Source organism: Dasypus novemcinctus, chromosome 13 (assembly GCF_030445035.2).
Source record: "Dasypus novemcinctus isolate mDasNov1 chromosome 13, mDasNov1.1.hap2, whole genome shotgun sequence".
NCBI lineage: Eukaryota > Metazoa > Chordata > Mammalia > Cingulata > Dasypodidae > Dasypus > Dasypus novemcinctus.
The window spans coordinates 31,435,949-31,456,303 of NC_080685.1; the positions used below are offsets into that span (position 1 = coordinate 31,435,949).

At 39.2% G+C, this 20,355-nt stretch overlaps 1 protein-coding gene and 2 non-coding genes across 4 annotated transcripts; all 3 read right to left on the minus strand.

Moving 5' to 3' along the window:
* Positions 1 to 350: 350 nt before the first annotated feature.
* Positions 351 to 15,843, minus strand: KHDC4 (KH domain containing 4, pre-mRNA splicing factor). Of its 2 annotated transcripts, none has more exons than XR_011645431.1 (14): positions 15,738 to 15,843; positions 15,052 to 15,268; positions 12,469 to 12,597; positions 11,774 to 11,853; positions 10,179 to 10,231; positions 9,732 to 9,895; positions 8,403 to 8,614; positions 7,852 to 7,912; positions 6,629 to 6,686; positions 6,129 to 6,382; positions 4,261 to 4,428; positions 3,228 to 3,312; positions 2,524 to 2,615; positions 351 to 1,634 (listed from the first exon to the last, which is right to left on the minus strand). XR_011645431.1 is itself a non-coding variant. In XM_004448601.5 (14 exons), the coding sequence occupies exons 1-14, from the start codon at positions 15,773 to 15,775 to the stop codon at positions 1,435 to 1,437; spliced, it is 1,839 nt and encodes a 612-aa protein (XP_004448658.2). In that variant the 5' UTR covers positions 15,776 to 15,843; the 3' UTR covers positions 351 to 1,434. The 2 variants fall into 2 exon arrangements, 1 of the variants encoding a protein (XP_004448658.2); XM_004448601.5 differs by having other exon boundaries at positions 3,228 to 3,340.
* LOC111766855 (small nucleolar RNA SNORA42/SNORA80 family) lies at positions 5,284 to 5,421 on the minus strand. The gene has a single exon (XR_002798806.1). It is a non-coding gene; the product is annotated as a small nucleolar RNA SNORA42/SNORA80 family (small nucleolar RNA).
* LOC111766856 (small Cajal body-specific RNA 4) lies at positions 9,293 to 9,422 on the minus strand. Its single transcript, XR_002798809.1, has one exon. It is a non-coding gene; the product is annotated as a small Cajal body-specific RNA 4 (non-coding RNA).
* Positions 15,844 to 20,355: the final 4,512 nt, after the last annotated feature.

Sequence of the window (20,355 nt, forward strand, 5' to 3'; positions counted from 1 at the left end):
ACACACTTCCACTCACTCTTCCTTCTTAAAAACATCTTTCCAAGAATAATCTGCACTTCCTTCAAAATTTCATTCACTCAGGTCCTTTAACCCCACGTTAAATAAAGGAGGGCTAAAACAGGAAAATGGAGAACATTCAGCATGATGTTCCTTAAAGTTTTCATCTGGGCTTTAAGGGTGTGCTCTGGAGTCATAAATTGAACATAACCTTGAAACTATGCCAAGTCTTGGGTCCATGTATGTCTTTTTCTTTAAAAGAGGTTATAAATTTCATCATTCTGTGAATCCAAAAGTTCATTAATTTTAGTGTATGGCTGAGTTTTATAGAAGAAAAAGAGAACCCACAAGCAGAATATTTATACATTTATTTATAATGAAATTATGGTCTAAATATTTACAACATATAGGAAACCAGAGGATAAGTTTATACAAAGCCAGCCTGCAAAGTATTCAAATGTGCAAAATGACAGTTCAGTATCTCAAACTACTTCTGGTTCAGCAGACTAGCTCCTTCACTTTCACACATCAATATTTGATACAAAAAAGTTCTTTTGGCAAAACCTGTAATGCCAAGAAAAAGGACAAGTTGCAATTTCAGTCACTAAGTCCACCATCCTACTGTGAGCAGTCAAATCTCTCTATTTAGCTGCGACCAGTTCTGAGAGAGATAGACCACTCACTGTTTCATTTCTGTGATGAGTTCTGACCAGCTTTTGGTCAAGTAGTTCTCTCTGACCCAGTTGGAGACAAGGAGCACAGTAGGGCAATAAAAAGAGCAATGGCTGTCTGAGACAAGTGTGCCTGAAAATGCCAGCTTTGGATCATCCCAATAAAAAGACACAATGAAAATATAACTTCTTTCCTGCCCAGGATCCAGCTATACCCAACAGTTTTAAATTAATAAAATTGCATTTCCCAAGGCAAAAAGAATCCAAAAACAAAATATTGATGAGGATCTCTTAGAATTAAGTACTGAAAGGAAAGGATGGTCTTAAAATCACTTCCCCACTAATAAATAGTAAGGCTTTGTTTGTAACCAGTTATTAACGAAATTTACTGAACAGTAGTTAAATACAAATACAACTTCCTTCATGTTAGAGCAGGGGCTATATGACTGGAAAAGTCTAGATCAGATCAAATGTATATGGGAATGACCCTGCTGAGATGCTCTGTTGAACAAGCACATTTTTCGTCCACTGTTAAAAAGTTTGAGACAAATCTGTAATTCTAAGTAGATTTGAACAGATGCAATGCCACTGCAGAAATAAGGATGTTGTAAAAAGAATAGGAACCCTTTTGGAAGGGGAAACGGCATCTCTAACTTCTGCAAAGGTCCAAGATGGTTCCCAGAACAGGCCCCAGAGTCTTGTAAATCAAATACATGCATTATTGCTAAAGAAGAGTCACCGAGGGTCAAAACTGCTCCACTGTTTCCTACGGGGCCATCCAGAATGGCATCTGTTGTTTAGCTCGTGGCTGTGATGAAGGGTACTGATATCCCAAACTCCAGCCCTGTGGGAAACTACTTGCATTTTTATGACCTCCGTGTTCCTCCTCTTCATCAGACGAATCTGCAGCATAAGCTACCAAGCCAAATCCCTTCTCCGTAGTTTTCATCTTTTTGGCTGGATAATCTAGAATAGAGAAAAACAACCCCAACCCCATTCCCCACCAAGAAAAAAAAAGATAATACCATGAAATCGTTAATTAAAAAAAAAAGATGTTAATTATAAATGGTTAGTTGGACACCATTTTGAGGTCACAGGGTCAACGGTCACCCAAAAACGTTGAAGATCACACGAAAAACAGCACCAGCATCAGCAAATGTGAATCCACCAGAACCATGTAAGAAAACAGAGAAAGAAAAAAGAAAACATAAAAAAAAAAAAAAGAAAAAGAAAAAAAAGGAAAGTTAGCAAGTGAGTCTCTAGGGGCTGATATTTCACCTTTTAAAGAGTTAAAAGAAAAGAAGTTAAGAAAAGAAAAAAAAATGTATTTCTTCTGTTCATTTTAATTATGACTACAGGCAAAGAACAAAAATGACACCATGTACTTCTACAGGATTAGTGTTCTGGAATACTAAGATGCAACATTTTTCACCACCACAAGCGGACAATTACCAACCATTAGCACTAAGAGGGGAGATGTGGCTAGCTCCCAATACGAAGAAAAATCCACCTTTATTAAGTCTGTTTCAGATTACCTCTGGATATTCAGACAACGCAGGCAAAACAATTTGGAAACCACCTACCAATCATTAGTATTTCCTAGGATTTTTATGATACTGATGCTATGTATAAAATACTAAGTTGACTGACTTGACACTTTTCTAGACACACGTCGGTTGAAAATAAAAGGTCATGTAACTACATGCTGTTCAAATAAATAAATAGATGGTTCTTATTAGCTAGTAGATTATAGAGGTTAGATTAAACACCTGAATGAATATCAGGTTAGAAAACTAATAGCTGAAGACCACTCTTACTTAGTCATTCCCTATTCCCCCAGCTACACCTTACTCACCATGATTTCCTGCTAAGGTCCCAGATCCATTCCTTTCATCAGACTCCGTTTTTATTCCAGTCACTGGAAAGGCTGGTGGAGGCATCAACTGCCTGTTAAAAAGCAAAATAAAATTTTCTTTCAAATTCAACCAATTTTTAACTTATCTAGTACATAAGAAGAAAAACAGTAAGATCTGCAAATAATCCTCCAAGTTCTCTTTATCCATTCATTTCAACCCTTTCCAGTTCACCCTCAATGTTCAAGCTATTAACAAGTCATAGGATTATACTGCCTGTCTACATAATCTGGCAACGCCAAAAATGGAATAAGCTGTGACAGGATAAAATCAACTTCTTTACTAATATAATAATAATATAGGAAAGGAGAATTCAAGTATTGGATGGGGGGCTGGACTCATATTCAAGTACCTCCATCCACAATACTCTATAATACTAAGCAGTAAAAATGGCCAAGATGAAGACAACAAAAGGAAGATATCTGAATAAGTACCGAATTATACAGTGCTGAGTGTAACTGCTTATAAAACTGAAAGGCATATGATTGTATTTTCCATTATGGCATCAATTACAACAGGAGCTTGTTTGATCCAAATTATTTCATTTAGAACACAGAAGCCTGCTGCAACTGTCATTAAGTATCACTAACGGTGCAAACAAATGACATCTGAATGTATGCATAAATTTATGTTCCAACTAACTTACCTGTCCCTCTCTCGCTCTTTGCCTGAGGAACTTGCCGGCTTCGTTCCTGCACCTTCAATCTCACTCTGACTGGAGAAGCCTGTACCTAAATTAGTCATATGAATGGGTCCATGCTATGAGCAGAAAAATACAGTGGCATTAGCAAACCTACAACTGCTGTATTGACTTTAGCTCCTTAATGTAACTGTCAAGTGCCTCATCTTTCTGATAAATTGCAATAAATTAAACTGAACTACATAGCTCTTTGGGATTTGGAGTATAACTTGTCAAAGCAGGGATTATTTTCCCTGTAGTAGTCGGGGATGTTGTGATTCATTGTGCTGTTTTTTCAACTTACTATCCATAACCCTACTGGTTTGTATAAGCCTAATTATGAACTATAAAAACACCTTTAAGGATTCTGGCAAAAAGCAAAGGTGCTTCTTCTCTGCTAAAACAAAACAAAAACTCAAGGAAACTACATATTTTAATAATCTTAACTCTTTAGTCAAGGACAATAATTATAAAAACAAATATGCGTGTACACAAAATCACTCCTTTTCTGGCAGTTTGTGTGTGTGTAGCAAGGGAATAGAAATAGAAATCACCCTCTTTTTTGGGGGTGGAGGTGGGGAAATAGCAAATGGAAAGACCAAGTTTTAATAAAAAACCACATACTGAAAGAAGGCTAGCTTTTGGTGAGATCTGGAGGGAAGTGAAAACCATTAGAGGCTTTCACACGTCCACTGTATGCATAAAAGAAGTACGGAATTCTATGAAACTTCTTCCAGATGCTAGTTATGGGAAACCTCACTAGGTGGGGAACTTTGTATTCTCTTATCACAGTGACCTAATTAAGCCAAAGGCAAAACCACCCAAATGGAACAACTCTTGCTTTAATAACCCCCAAGGATAAAAACCTAACCTAAATGGATTCCAGAAAGCTGAAACCCTGAAACTGTGAGGACAATTGATATAGATGTGAATTCATCTTTCTTTAAAGGGAGATTATAAGAGTAGGATTAGAAAATTAAGACAGGGCATTTTATTTAACCTGGTATCCAAGAAGTCCAGATTCTCGTTCATCTGGTAACTCCTCCGTGAATCGTCTCTTCTGTGCCTGAGGTTGACTAGGGAGTTGGGGCTGGGGTGGGGGCTGGGGACCAGCAGGCAAGGCAGTTTTGACAGGAGCAGCAGGAATAAAAGGACCACTTATCGGACTCTGGCGCCAAAACAAACCAAGGAAGGAAAAAGCGTGTGAGAATGCCCAACTACCAAATAAACAATAATTATAATATACTTTAAATTATCAATATGTATCATATGAATCTTTAATCTTCTCATTTTTAGTTTCCTTCCAAGTAGAATTTAATAATAGTATTACCCACCCTTCCTAAGAAAACATGCAATTGACACTCTATATGCAGTACTTTGAACTCTCAGAAAAATGTCATTTGGGCTACTAGGGGTAAACACCGGCATTAACAATAAGAACTCCAGCCACTTATAGCAGAAGTCATCAAGCAACAATATTCTCTTATATAAAGCCCATTTATCAATATGATTGGCTATTTCTGTATCCTAATTGATGCTGAAGTTTGTGGCTAAGGCAACTTCATTTGCCACTTCCATAGAGTAAGTCGCTACCTTAAGAAAAGGTTTAATGTTTTAAGAAATTGTTCTGAAAAAAGGAATAAGGGGTGATCAAAAGACAGTATATAGTTGAGAAAAATTAGTTGTCTAACAGGAAAACTCTAATAATACTATTATTCATTATAACAAACAGCTAACATTTATTGACAGCTTGGATAAACTTAATCCTTGCAACTCTGAGATAATAGGATTGGGTCCATTTAATGCATAAGGAAAACCAAAGCCTGAATAAATTAAGTTACAATCGAACATCACACAACTCAAAAGCGTGATGAACCCTGGACTCTAGACTCCAGCTCTTACTTATTCTGCTATATTGCTTCCCAATTACAAAGGAATGTGGCTTATAGCTCTGCTTAAATATAATAAGTTAACTAATTATGACTAAGGACTCATTTAGTTCCATAAATCCTTTTTTGTTTCTCACTGTGCAACCCCCTTCAATGCTTAGAGCCAGTGGGTAAGGAGACTGGGCAATATAGTTCGAGGCTGCAGTTTATTCTGGCATGGGTACACTATGAAAGGCCCTCAGAGAAGGGCCGCCATAAATCTATTACCATGCTGTCATTAGTCTCTTCCCTCTATATGAGTTTCTACTCTATTCCTAAACTTCTAGTTTCTTACATTATATGGGAAATATATACCAGCATTTGTAATCCTTAAGGTCTAGTTCATCTCATGGCTGAGGAACACCTTGCACATATGTTTTTTTTTAACTAAAATGAGAACTGCTAAGTTCCAATCATTGACAGATGTGGTATAGGTGAGTCCCCTTCTTCCTGAGGTCTTTCTGAATTACACAAAGTCAGGGGTAGAGGAAAACTATGGTCCAAGGGCTTATTCAATCCACCACCTGCTTTGTAAGTAAAGCTGTATTGTAACACAGCCATGCCCACTCATTCGGCATTATCTATGGCTGCTTCTGTGCTACAACAGAGTGGAGTAACTGTGACAGGGATCATAAGGCCTGGCAAGCCTGGAATTTCTAACCAGCCCTTTACAGAAAATTTGCTGAACCCTGTTCTAAACAATGACCTGGTAACAAGACTTGTGACCTTAACTGCAACCCTGAGAATGCTACACACATGTACATACTCTTCCAAAGCAGCCAAGTATAATTTAGTGGTAGGAGCAGAGGAAGACAGCAGGGAAAATGGTCTCACACAACATGACTGCTTTCTGAATAACAAATACTTCCACCTCCCCTCCTGTCCTGTTCCAGTTTTTTCCTAATTCAACCCCATCATGTTGCACATCCTGGCAGCCTACCTGTCCAGTGCTAGCCGGAGGCTGCACTTGTGTTATCGGGTATTGTGTTGGCACAGGTGGGACTCCAGTAGGTAATGCTGGTAAGACTCCAGGTGCCAATGAAACAGCTGGTGGCACTATGCTTGGTACTCCATAGGGAGGTTGAACTGGCTGCTGAGGAGGGGGAACAACAGGGTAACCAGACTGATAGCCATTGGATGGATAATATGGTGGTTGAGGAGGGACACTACTTATAGCAGAGGGTTGTGTATAGCCTGAGGGGGAAGAAAAAAAGTGTTTAATCAGCTGCAGCAGAATGAGACATTTTAGCCGAATATTAAACTTATTATCTAGGGAAGAAAAATACTGAGGCAAGAATGGCTTTCAAATTACCCTAAGTTGAAGGGAACATTATCAGTGCCCTGGCACAGTCTAGCCTCAAGTATCATTGTTTATACATAAATATCTTTAGTAAAAAAAAAGTTTTTCTCATTAAAATAAACACTTCAAGACATACACACCTGGCAAAGGTACAGCAGTATTAATCTGATTCACAAATCTAGAGTATTCAGCATGAACCTGAAAGAGAGGAAAATACAGAATTGCACCAATTCACTCTGTATTTGAATAAGGCACACCTGTAAATTAACTGCACCAGGGTTTTGTGTTTGTGTTTTTTTTGAGGTACTAGGGCTGGGGGTTGAAAGCAGGACCGCATATGTGGGAAGCTGGCACTCAACCACTGGGTCATGGTGGCTCGCTGAGTTTTTTTTTTTTCATTTTTTTTTTTTAAGGAGGCAAAGGAAACTGAACCCAGGACCTCCCACATGGGAAGTAGGTGCTCAACTAATGGAGTCACATCTATGCCTGTGCATGAGGTTTTGGGATTCGGGAGGTCAGAGAGACTCAGAAATTAAGCAATGAGGAAATTTCTAAATTGTTAGTATAAATGCAAATCCATTAATTCAGCATTTATTGGGTGACTATTATTTCCAAGGTACTGTGTTAGAAGGTAAAGATATAAGTAGGACACAATTCTTATTCTCAAGTAGTTCACAACAAAGGCTTAGTATTTTTTCCTTCCAATTCTTTCATTTTAAGTATCCTATGAAGTCCATAATTTCAAGTAGCACCAAGAAAAAGATGGGGAATGGTTAGGAAAGTTATGTGGTACAAGGGTTGGCAAATCAGATCATCTGCACAGAAGCAAAGAAAGCACCAGTCTTCCAAAAATGCACCCTTCTGCACCAAAGAATACAAGGTTGACTATATTCGAGGCCGAAACCAGATTTCCTTTAGATACTATAATAACAGCCCTATAATTTAACTTTGGGTTTTTTGTTTATAGAGTAAAAATAATAATCCAATAAGCAATTACTCAGTTGGCTGCTAATTTAAAAACATTGCTAATTGGTTTTAAATTATTGTAGCTCTGCCCTAACTTCAGCTAAAGCTAATATTAGAAAGAAATTGGAATGCCCATCACAAACAACTTATCCAGACTTAATGTTACTTAAATAACAACCTTGAGATTCTATGATATACTGCAGACATCAAAATTCCATACTGGAATAGCTCCTGAAGAGGAAATGCAAGGAACTTTGACCCCGGCTAGATGAATCTGGTTTCCTTTAAAGAATGTTAGTTGCTATGGAAGGAAAAATAGCCAAGATACACCCCAAAATAGCAGTAGCTCTACTGACAAGTGTCAGTAGATACTGAGTATCAGTCAAACATAACTCACTGTTTGCAAGAGATTCTCACAGAGTTTCTTGGCAGCAGCCAGGCCTTCTGGTTTGGGATGACTGCAAAGAAATAACCAGAAATTTAAAGGGAAGGAAAATAAAAGATAGAGCCCTGCCTTTGCTATTTTGTAAATTTATTTCAATATATTCACTTTAGTTCATAGCTAAGTCTCTAACAAATATTTTATTGGCCTCTTTCTCTGAATTACTTAAGAAAAAAGATATCAAAAGGTTACTAAAATTGCTATAAAAAGTATTGAAACCATCACAGGTTAAAATGAAACTTAGTTTAGGTTCATCGCAGCTCATTTTAGGATCACACACATGTATAAAACACAAGGTCTTGAATACTAAAACCATGTTAAGTATTTAAAGGCTTTCAAAGACAATTCCACCTCCTAATTCAACAACTTTTTTTTTTTAACCAATTCTTTACCTAAATTCTTTGTGTCACTACTGATTAAGCCCATTTTCTCTTGGTTCTTCTGAATTATCCCTCCTGCACTGATCAGCTAAAAAGTCAAATGTTCTCTGCCATATCCATCCATACCTGATGTAAATATACATAGGTTCAAAAGCTTCTCGGCCAGATGCAGGCTCTATGCAGCCTGAACCTTTGCCCCGTAGGAAGACTTTGGCACCTGTTTCAATCTGAATGTGCTGCAAATAAGAGCAGCCTGGGCCTTCTACCTTCTCCTTGACATTAAATGTGGGCACAGCATGTTCCAGACCCACAAATAATTTATCTTGAACATAATGCATCTGTAGGAAGAACAGAAAATCTCCGATTAAACAGACAACACTAAGTAAATCCTAGCCATATAGAAATTATGCAAAATATTTCAAACCTCCTCCCAGATATATTTATTTTTATTTATTTTTTCATTTCTTTCCCCTCCCCCCCCAGCTGTTTCATCTGTGTCCACTTGCTGTGTGTTCTTCTGTGACCGTTTATATCCTTATCAGCATCAAGGGGAATCTGTGTGATTTTTTTTGTTGTGTCACCTTGTGTCAGCTCTTGGTGTGTGTGGTGCCATTCTTGGGCAGGCTCCACTTTCTTTTGCGCTGGGCGGCTCTCCTTACGGGGCGCACTCCTTGCGCGTGGGGCTCCCCTACACGGGGGACTCCCTTGCGTGGCAGGGCACTCCTTGCGCACATGAGCACTACACATGGGCCAGCTCCACACAAGTCAAGGAGGCCCGGGGTTTGAACCACGGACCTCCCATGTGGTAGGTGGACGCCCTATCCATTGGGCCAAGTCCGCTTCCCTCCCAGATACTTTTAATCACTTCCAGAATGACCCCCTATAATTTCAACCATAATACCTACCTACAACATAAGGGATGTTTAAGAGGAGAAAACCCAAGATCTGATATGGATTAAGCCCACCCACTTTTCCCCCTAACTTACAGCAAAGACAGTCTCCCGTAAAAATGAATAAAATGTTGGGTAGTACAGTCAGCCCTGTGATATTCTCCAATAAGGGCTACTCTCTCCAACCCTTATTTTCTAGGAGGAATGTATCAGCAGAGTCTTACTTCATCAGACTCAGCCTTCTTAGTCCTCCAGTCACCATCAAGTTCACAGGTAAAAATTTAAATCACTAACTTCAAAAGTACAATATGTATACACTGTGATCCATCAATCCCCCTTCTAGAACATATCTGAAGAAAGGAATGTGTGCTCAGAGGCTCATTACATCTTGGACACCTAAATGGTCCATTAAGAGAATATTAATTCTATCATTATTATTGTTACTATTAACTGTCAGGTTGGAATGCCAATATTTTATTTTTTAATTTGTAGTTTCTGTATTATTTGACATGCATCATTTTTACAAAAACAAGAATGCTATCAATGATCCCTTCACAAAACATACCCCTGACTGGAAGGGAGGTTTCTGGTTAACAGCTGGAGAAAGCTGAGCGATGGGTGCTGGCTGATGATAGACAGTGACTGTTGCACCATTAAAAGTTGGACTTGTTCCTGTGGCAGCCTTCACCACCCCATTGGTGATAATTTCTTTGATTCGGTTTACAGCTCCTAGGGAAAGATGCAAACAATAAGATACTATACCAAAGAATTGAATGAACTGACTAGTGCCCAGTGGTAATCACAGGCCAGTTCTCAATTACTCATGCATTAATCCATGATATGAATTTTCAAAGTATGTGGCTCCCAACCTCCCTAAGCTCTCACTCACACATTCTGTGTAATGCATGAACAAGTGTTAAAACAGTCATTTGGGACAGTTTACTAACTTGTCACACATAGTTCTGTATTTCACACTTCACAAAAGCAGTACATGACCTAAAACATTACTTACTGTCCACTAATTCCCGGGTCTGGCCTTGAACGTGAAGATATAATGGACGATCCCTATATAAAGAAATATAAAATGATTATTGCAAACTGCTTATATCTGAAGGGAGCCAAAAGGGTCACCAACTCTAATTTGTAATGTCTAAAACTTCCAAATATAGGACGACTGTATATAAAGAAGCGGTTATTGCTAGTTAATATCTAAAAACATGGTTTTATAGCTGTGGAATGAATACACCTTTCCTGTTAATACTAGAATCAATTCTGTCCTTTAGGGCTAATTAGCATTAGTATCAAATCAATTGAGTTAACCCAATGTTTAAGAATAGAATTACTTTCTACTGGATTCCCAACAGGTTATATGTAAATGTGCTCTTGGCTATCCAAAGTAATGGGACAAGAGTGATGGTGGCACATAGGTAAAGATTTAAAGGTTCAAATCAAATGATAATACCCTTTAGATTTCTAAATGTAAAGATGGCTTAGATTCAGATTTTTAATGTAATAATGAAGTGATCAATAACCATAGTTAGCAAAAAGCATAGGTAAAAAATGACTGTTTAAAAGAAAAAAAAAATCAAAGCAGCAACTAGCACATAGACAAAGATTTTAATACGTGACTTTGAAATATACCCTTGGTTTGGTACGGGGAGCAAATCGCACCTGCCAACTGACAGTGCAGAGCTCAAATATTGAATAATGAAAGGAACGAAACTAAACTGAGATTAAAACTTTACATGGATAACCTACAACATATAATTAGCAGAGTGGCAAACAGAAGTTTATAAAAGGTTGTGTTATTTCTTAAATCACCACAAAATTCTATACAGTAAAATATGAACCCACTTTGGGGCAAAATGGTTCCATAGTAGAAAGTTTTGAAATATAAACATTATAAGTTTGTGGTTAATATTATAAATACAAGAATGTTCCTCTATTACAAGGTGTTAAGAATACTGTGATATATGGAGAAAATGTAACTAACGTAGCTTACAGACTAGAGTTATATTAACTTTGTAATATTTTTGTAGCAAAGACAAAGAAGGTAATGAACCAATGCTAAAGGTCACACACACAAAAATATGGGATTAAGTTTTATGATATGTGAAGCACTTTTTTTCCATTATCTTCATTAACAAGGAAACCTTGGTCAAGTCATTTAACCAATCTGAGCTCATTTAGTCATAGTTCTCAACACAACTGAGTTTGTTTTTAGGATTAAATAAGATAAATGTGCCTGGACAGGATTTTTGAAAGTAACGCTTCTATAATTTAAGCTGCCTTTTATCTGTTATTTTTTTTTTAAGTTGAAATAAAGTTTTTAACAAGTTAACAATTATTTTCATTTACATTTTTTATGATTTAGGTTTCCTAAAATAAAAACACTGTGATAGGAAAAAACCCAAAATGCAACAGAAAAAAAAATAGCTGCCAGTTTTCTTACACCTGTTATGAGAGTCCCAGAATTCTGCCGAAAAGCATATACAGCAAACTACTAACCAAGTATCATTTACACATACTCCCTAAGAAGGAATAATATGAAACTAATGTGGATTATATGCCCAACCTTTCCCCAAAGTAGAGGACAAGTATACATACCCTGGTCCCACTTTGGCCTTCTCCTCAGTTGTCATGAACCTCCCTCGAGTTGACACGGCTGCCCCACTAAGTCTGCTGATCTAAAGAAAAGGAGAAAGTTCTATTAAAAATTTGGGTAGGGAAGTAGACTGGGCCCAACAGATACGGTGTCCGCCTACCACATGGGAGGTCCGCGGTTCAAACCCCGGGCCTTCTTGACCCGTGTGGAGCTGGCCCATGCAGTGCTGATGCATGCAAGGAGTGCCGTGCCATGCAGGGGTGTCCCCTGTGTAGGGGAGCCCCACGTGCAAGGAGTGCGCCCCGTAAGGAAAGCCGCCCAGCGTGAAAGAAAGTTCAGCCTGCCCAAGAATGGAGAGCTGACACAACAAGAAGACGCAACAAAAAGAAACAGATTCCCAGTGCCGCTGATAAGGACAGAAGCAGTCACAGAAGAACACACAGCAAATAGGTAGGAGGAATGTGTTCTCTCATATATGTAAAATTTCAATTCCATTGTTTTATATTCAAACCAATCCAGGGAATTCACCCATTTCTGTTTCATTACCTTCGCTAAGAAGTTCCTATGTGATTAAGTTAAATCCAATTCCGACTCTGGCAATTAAGACCCAAACCCACTAATAAGTATCTGACTTCCACTTGTCCATGACACATCCACCTGTGCCCTTTTCCAAACAAGAAGCTCAACTCCTCCATACCTCATCTTGAGTCTGTCCTCGAGTCAGTAAGTTCCTACATGTAAGAGGCACATCATTGATTTCTACTTCAGCTACCACCAGGTCATCCTTGCTTTTATTGCTAGTCAGGCCTTTGCCAGGGGTCTGAAGCTACAAAAAGAGAAATAAATTAAATAGAAGTTTAAATGATGGAATAAAATCTTTTAGTTGCTCAGTTTACAAATATGTCTGTTCCCTTCCCTGCCCACCCCACTCCCCAATACCTTTCCCTTTCATCTGCTTACAAACACACTTGGAAATACTCCTGGGTAGTTCTTTAAAAATGAAATAAACAAGGAAAACATTATTTAAAAAAATAACACCAAGTAAAGACAACCTTCTTTTAGGCTGTCATCAGATTTCTCTGTAACCCTGGCCACATACGCATTTTTATGGCCATAAACTTACAGATGCTATATGGGCTAGAATCAGCAACCTCCAAAAGGAATGTTCAAGGACCAAATTATGATGATTTACAGTTCAATTAGATAGCTGTACATGTAGTAAAACAGAGTAGAGTCCAATGCACAACAACCCATACATCTTGTTCATATGACATAAAGTTGACTTTGTGTCAACCCTACAGTCACAGCATAACAAATTCAACTAATTCCATGCTTGCAAAAATCTCAAAAAATCCTTAAATTGTATCTAATTCATTTTTCCATTATTCTCCATTAGGGAGAACAAAGAGAATGGATTAAAAAAAGATCCTAAAACTTGATCAGTTTTCTCTCAGTTTAAATTACAGGCAACTCCAGATATCTGATTTACTGTTATCTGAAATAATTTTAATAATGAAATGGCTTTCCCCACTCTTAGCTATCCCACCAATGTCTAACAAATCTGCTCAAGAAGATAAAATACAGCTTATTTCTTGTGCATTTAAAAAACGTGGAGGCAAAACTAAATAGACTCAACAACGTCACCTTACCTTTGTCTAGCACCTTACAGTATGCATTTACACATACCTTACTTCATAAGAATATGGATACCTTTTTAAAGGTATATATCAGTGCTGCCCATAAGAATTGTCTCTGATGATATAAATGGCCTATATTGGAGCAGTCCAATATTGTTGCCACTAGCCATATGTGGCTATTGAACACTTTTTTTGTGGCTAACAGCTATTATACCAGACAGCCCAAGTATATGTTATCAAGCCCATAACCGATGAGGATACTGAGGCTCAGTGACGTTAAAGTCACACAATCAACAAAAGGGTATTCGGGATTTCAAACCCAGGATTTTTGACTCTAATGCCAGTATTTACACATCATGCTGGCTCCTGCTGACTTCGGTTGTCATTTTAAAGATTACTGTTTAAATTTAAACTAGAAGCCTAAATGATTAACGTTAGTATCGAGAATTTTAATATTCAAGGAACAAACTTTGCCAGTGTGCTTTTAATTTTTCCTTATAAATCTTAAAAGTGGACAATCAACTCACAATCTTTGCAAACCATAAAAATACACTAATTAATTTCCAGATGACTAAGAATTCTCAATGACTTTGTAGAACTTGAATATTTAAGCATACAGACAAGCTATGGCTTATTAAGCATTCTGTAGAATTGGAAGGTTCAAAAAGGACTGCATTTTCAATCACAGAACTCCCCTGTTCAATTTTTAATTCAAGTCACACACAAAAAAACCCTTTTAATGATAACTATAGTGGAGTGAGCTGCCTTTGAACATAGGAAACTCTCCATCTTTAGAGGCTCTCAAGAGCAAGCCAGACGCCTGATTGTCTGAGTGCCTTTGAAGTCAGACACCTGCACCTACCACTTAGGGGTCTTAGATAAGTTACTTCACATTCCAGAGCCTAATTTTCCTCATCTGTAAACTGGTGACAATAATCTATTCCATTGGGTTGTCTTAAGAATTAAGGAGGGGGAAAGTGCAAAGCAAGCATTCTAGCAACACAGTTATTACCATCATAACAATGTAAGACTTGAATTCTATGACAAGGTGAATTAAAAGGCTTCAAAGAACCCATGGCTTCTAGTTCTAAGGCTCTAACTATACCAGTAATTTTTAAAAAGGACCAAATCATTTCCTCAATTTGTGTTAAAAACAGCAATACACACCGTATACAATCCATCCATTTTCCGTTAATCTTTAGTTGTATTTTAAATAGTCATTAAATAAACATCTGCAGATATAATTAGAGAAGGATGCTATTTTAAAGCCTACTTTAGTTACGAGTTTCTTTTTTGATTTCATGAAAAATGCATGTGTAACAAAAACATATTACAATAAAAATATATTTTAAAAACACAACATATTGCAGTGTTTTAAATGATTACATGGAGAAAACTTAAAATGAACTAAGTGAACATACACAATTTACTCCATAAATGTAATCAGCCGAATCAAAATTGCCTCAAAAAAACCCAAAAAAAAACAAAAAACACACAAATGTCATCTGGTAAGTTCCAAAACTAAATGATGTCCAAATTGTTGTACAGCTGTTTTTCCCTTCCATTAACACAAATGATTGTGAGATTACAGGACAACAAATTAAGTCTGAGAACTGCAGTCAAGTCCCTTCAACTTCAAATACCTTCTCCGCAGCATTCTGAGTCGGTTTCAGCTTTCCTTTGGCCATGAGCATGGCATTGATCTTGGCAGCCACAGCGGCAGCAGCATCCAAAGCTCCTGAGGGAGCAGCTGTGGAGCCGCCAGGGCTTCCCCCGCTGCTAGTGACCTCCCCACCTGGAGCCGCCGGCGGTAGGAAGAGAAGGGGGGCTGGAGCAGGTTGGTCCCATTTGCTGCGGCGCCTACAATAAGGAAAATAAAAACATCAGGCCTCAAAGCTTTAATTTATATTATTATTCCCTTACTACACCTCTATCCTGTTCCCTTTATCACTCCGGATCTCTTTCCAAATCTAAAATTACCATCTTTTCCTAAATAGACAACTATCGCTTTACTTCCCAAAATCCCCCACTTCTTTCAATCTTTTCTTTCATCTTTATGTAAAGACCGCCCCCTCTGTTCCGCAAGCCGTCGTTTACGCCTCAGTCTTGGTTCGCTTCGCCCTTCCAAAAGCCACTGCTTCCCTCCACCTTGTGCTCCCCGCCGGTCCTTTTCAGGCGACCCAGGCCTGTTCACCACCCTTCTTCCCAAAAGCCTAGTCCGTACACTTCCCACTCAAGCGCCCCTCCACCTAAACGCAGCTCCCCATGGTCCCTCCCCTTCTCCAGGGTCCCCATGCTCGCTCGGATGCCCTCGCCTGCGATGCCTCACCCGCCGGCTCCAGGATGCGTCGCGCTCCCCGCGGACATGGCGACCGGCTCTGCTCAACCACCCGCCAACTACCCTACTACCACCTTCTCGTCACTTCCGCCCCCAACGCCCATACGCACAGCCTCTTCCGGTCGTTAAGCAGGGAGGTTCCGGTGACATTGTCGAATGCGATTGGACGGTCGCCGATTTAAAGGCATCTGGCGTTGTCTGAGACAGGTAAGGTGTGACCTTCCTCCTTGAGCCTTGCCCTTCAGAAAGATGGCTGTCAAGTCATTCAAAAGCGAAATTGGGGAACGGAGAATCCATCTTTGTTGTGGGCAAGTTGGTAGAAAAGAAGACAATACGCAAGAATCAGGAAATTAAGCAGCTTTCTCCCAAATTCTGCTTCGGTTATGTTGCATTCCATTCTATGTATGGGGAGAGAACCTTCCCGCAGCTTTTATCCACTTCGCCTTTCGGTTACCTGTTTAAGAAAGGGGAAATGATTAGTTTCAAAGGTCATTTGCAAAACTTCTCTGGCTCTGTCATTTCTGTACGCCAGTTCTGTTTTAAGAGCAGGGGATATAAGGATGAATAAGCCGCAGGTTTTGCCTTTCTAGTACTCACAATGGGGGCGTGGTAGGCACAGAGATAAATACATACAATAGGATTGTATAATAAGCAAATGTCGAAGAAGATAAGACCCAGTGCGGTGTGTGAGCAGGGATTTGAAAGAAACAGAAGCTAAAGACTGATCCTTGGTGTAATAGGTGTGCATATAGTTGAGCCGACTGAGTGTGAGAGCCGGATCTTGAAAAGCCTTGAATGACATGCTAAGGATATGATTACGTTGATTCTAGAAGCAGAGGTTTCCAATATTTGGAGTATCTTGGAGCGGCAAAGAGTCTGTAGTTTGAATAAGTAAAACATAATGCTGGGGAGTGGATGTAGCTCAAGTGGTTGTGTGCCTGCTTCCCATGTAGAGGTCCTGGGTTCAATCCCCAGAACCTCCTAAAAATATACATATATATAATGCTGTTTTTTTTTTCACATGAAAAAATTTTCAGTGTCACTAGCTATTAGGGAAATGCCAGCGGAAACAATGAGATATCTCACACCACATAAAATGGCCATTGAAAAAACAGAAAACAGTAAGTGCTGAAAAGGATGTGGAAAACTAAGAACCCTCCTTTGCAATTGGTAAGAATGTAAAATGGTGCAACCTCTGTAGAAGACAGTTTGTTGGTTCTTCAGAAAGCTAAATATAGAACTGCTGTATGATCTAGCAATTTCTCTACTAGGAATATATCCAGAAGAACTGAAAACTGTGCTGCAAACAGACATTTGCACACCAATGTTCATAACAGCATTATTCACAATTGCCAAAAGATGAAAACAACCCAACTGTCCATCAACTGATGAATGGATAAACAAAATGTGGTACATATATACAATGGAATACTATGCTGCTGTAAGAAGAAATGAAATTGGGACATATATGATAACATGAGTGAACCTTGAAGGCATTATGCCACATGAAATAAGCCAAACACAAAAGGATGAATATTGCATGGTGTCACTAATATGAACTAAATACAAAGAATAAATGCATAGAGTTAAACCTAGAGTATAGGTTATTAGGAGATAAGAGGAGTGATGAGAAGGGGTACTGATGCTTAATGTATGTAGAAGTTTTAATTAACTTGACTGTAAAAGTATGGAAACGGATAGAGTTTATGGTAACACATTAGAGTGAGTAGAACCAATGCAATTCAGCTAGTTTATAAACAGGATTGTGGCTGAAAAGGATAGTTTAGGAATGTATGACAGTTTGATATTATTTATGAATTGCAAAATGATATATTGCTTATGTTTGTAAACTGGTCTGTTCTTCTGATTGATTTAAATTCAAAGGCTGGGAAGTGGACTTGGCCCAGTGGATATGGTGTCTGTCTACCACATGGGAGGTCCGCAGTTCAAACCCCAGGCCTCCTTGACCCATGTGGAGCTGGCCCACGCGTAGTGCTGATGTGTGCAAGGAGTGCCATGCCACGCAGGGGTGTCCCCCACGTAGGGGAGCCCCACACTCAAGGAGTGCTCCCTGATGGAGAGCCGCTCAGCGCGAAAGAAAGTGCAGCCTGCCCAAGAATGGCGCCACACACATGGAGAGCTAACACACAAGATGACGCAACCAAAAGAAACACAGATTCCTGTGCCGCTGACAACAACAGAAGTGGACAAAGAGGAAGACGCAGCAAATAGACACAGAGAACAGACAAACAGGGCCGGGGGTGGGGGGTGGGGATAAATAAATAAATAAATAAATCTTTTAAAAAAATGCAAAGGCTTACATTTCCTTGATTAAATAAAAATTAGGGCTTAGTTCAACCACATCATTGGGGCGTGCAGGGTTGAGTCCCCACCCCCTTGGTGGGCTGATGAAACATACTCTAAACAGATGTAGATACACAGAGGAAGGGAGACAGCTCCATAGACACAGAGGAAAGAGCTTGATCCTGGGACCCTGGAGAGAACTGAACAATTTGCCTGATAGTTTACAGAGAAGAGACCAGAGCAGCTGGGCACAGAAAGAAATGAGCCCTAGAAAAAGAGAGAGACTAGCCCTTTTGCCAGCCTACAGCTGAGATCAGAAGAAGCTGGAACCATGGAACCTTAAGAGGAAAGAGGAAGGCTGAACCTCACAGACTTCACCTACCATCTCACTTCAACACGTGGCAACAGACAGTGGGTGAGAAAATACCTCTTATGGTATCTTGAGTTGGACTCTTTAGGGCCTTGTAACTGTAAGATTTTACCCCAAATAAATACCTTTTATAAAAACCAACAGATTTCTTGTACTTTGCATCAGCACCCCTTTGGCTGACTAATATAGAATTTGGTGCCAAGAAGTGGGGTGGTGCTTTTGCAATTACCAAGATCCTGGGATGGTTTTATAAATGGATAAGGGGTACTTTTTTTTGGAGGAATTGGGAAATGCTTGATAGAAAAGGCCTAGATTGCTTTGAAGAGATTGTTGGTAGGAATATAGGTGCTAATGAGACTTTAGAAGTAAATGATGAAGCTATTATTGGAAACTAGGTAAGGCGATCAGTGTTTCAAACTTGCAAAGAACTTAGCAAGATTGTCTCCTGATGTTACATGGAAGACAGAACTTAAAATTTATGAGCTTGGATATTTAGCCAAGGAGATTTCCAAACAAAATGTGGAAAATGCAACCTGGCTTCTCCTTGCAGCTTATAGCAAAGTGTTAGAGGCAAGAGATAAACTGAAAACTGAATTATTGGGCACAAAGAAACCAGAAACTGACTCCAGAAATTCCGTGCCTCTGGAAATCAAGCATCCAGATGATAATGCCCCATTTGAGGACTTAACTAAACTTGGAACTTGTAAGTCAGAATTGAAAATGCAGTTATCTAGGAAAGACTTGTGGAAAGTCTTACTGTCTGATGGCTTAGACCCCTGTTTCCTGCATGCTAAACCAACAAGCTTTTTGAGAAAGCTGTATGAACAAAACCACTGTAAGCCTGGGCTTAAGGAACATGGAGAAGAGAGATGAAAGGTAAAATGACTTTAAGAGGAAAACCATGGAAACTGAGGTCTGGAATTAAAACATCTCCTTGGGCCAAGAGAGGAACCCCACTTATATGTACAGAGAGGGTGAGATTGCCCTGGCAGTTGAAGAGGGTGGATGTTCCAGCCTGCTGCTCAGGGAGAGTTTTGCTGCTCTAGGCTACAGAGAGGGTGGAGCACATTCCCCAAGGGTTGGGGAGAGTGAGGTCAACACCCCTGTGTTCTGAGATGGGTGGACTTGTTCCCCATAGGTCAGAGAAAGTGTGACCATCACCCTAATGTTCTTGGAGGTTGAGGTCTGGAGCTTGGCTGCCACCCAGATGCCTGATCAGGGTGGAACCAAGAAAATGGTCATTGGGCAGGCCTGTGGAAAGGGTGGGTGCCACGAGGCCCCAAGAATGAGAAGAAACCATCATCTTAAGAAAGACTCTTAGACTTTGAAATCTAATGGAGTATGCCCTGTAGGTTTATGGAACTGTAGAGAACCCATAACTCATGTTTCCTTCCCTAAGTCTCCTTATGATAATGCAAATGTTCTTCCTTTATCCCTTTGTATATTGCAAGCAGATAGATTGTTTTGTTAGTTTCAGAGGTCTACAGCCATATGGGACTTTGCCCCAAGACAAACTGTATTTCTATGAACTGATTGTGATGTGATATTGTACTTATCATTGTTACTGATTCAAGTTGTTTTTTTTTTGTTTTGTTTTTTTATATTGTAATGTCTTTTTGGAATTCAGAGGGTGGATTGTGGCAGTTTAACATTATTTATTAATTCCAAAAAGAGATATTGGTTGTGTTTATAAATTGGTCTGTTCCTCTGGGCATGATACCCTTTTTTTTTTTTTTTTAAGATTTATTTTATTTATTCTCCACCCCCTCTTGTTGTTTGAGGTAGTTGTCTGCTCTCTGTGTCTATTCACTGTGGGCTCTCTGTGACTGCTCATCTTCTCTTTAGGAAGCACTGGGAATTGAACCTGGGATCTTCTATGTAGGAGAGAGGCACTCAATCACTTGAACCACCTCAGCTCCCTGGTTTGTTGTGTCT

What these genes read in the sequence shown, in the direction of transcription:
- KHDC4 (XM_004448601.5), bottom strand. Translation starts at nt 15,775, where the DNA reads ATGTCCGCGGGGAGCGCGACGCATCCTGGAGCCGGCGG. An exon ending in ACGCATCCTGGAGCCGGCGG is followed by an intron (nt 15,269 to 15,737) that starts GTGAGGCATCGC and finishes TCCTTATTGTAG; the next exon opens with GCGCCGCAGCAAATGGGACC. An exon ending in CTCAGAATGCTGCGGAGAAG is followed by an intron (nt 12,598 to 15,051) that starts GTATTTGAAGTT and finishes CTCTTTTTGTAG; the next exon opens with CTTCAGACCCCTGGCAAAGG.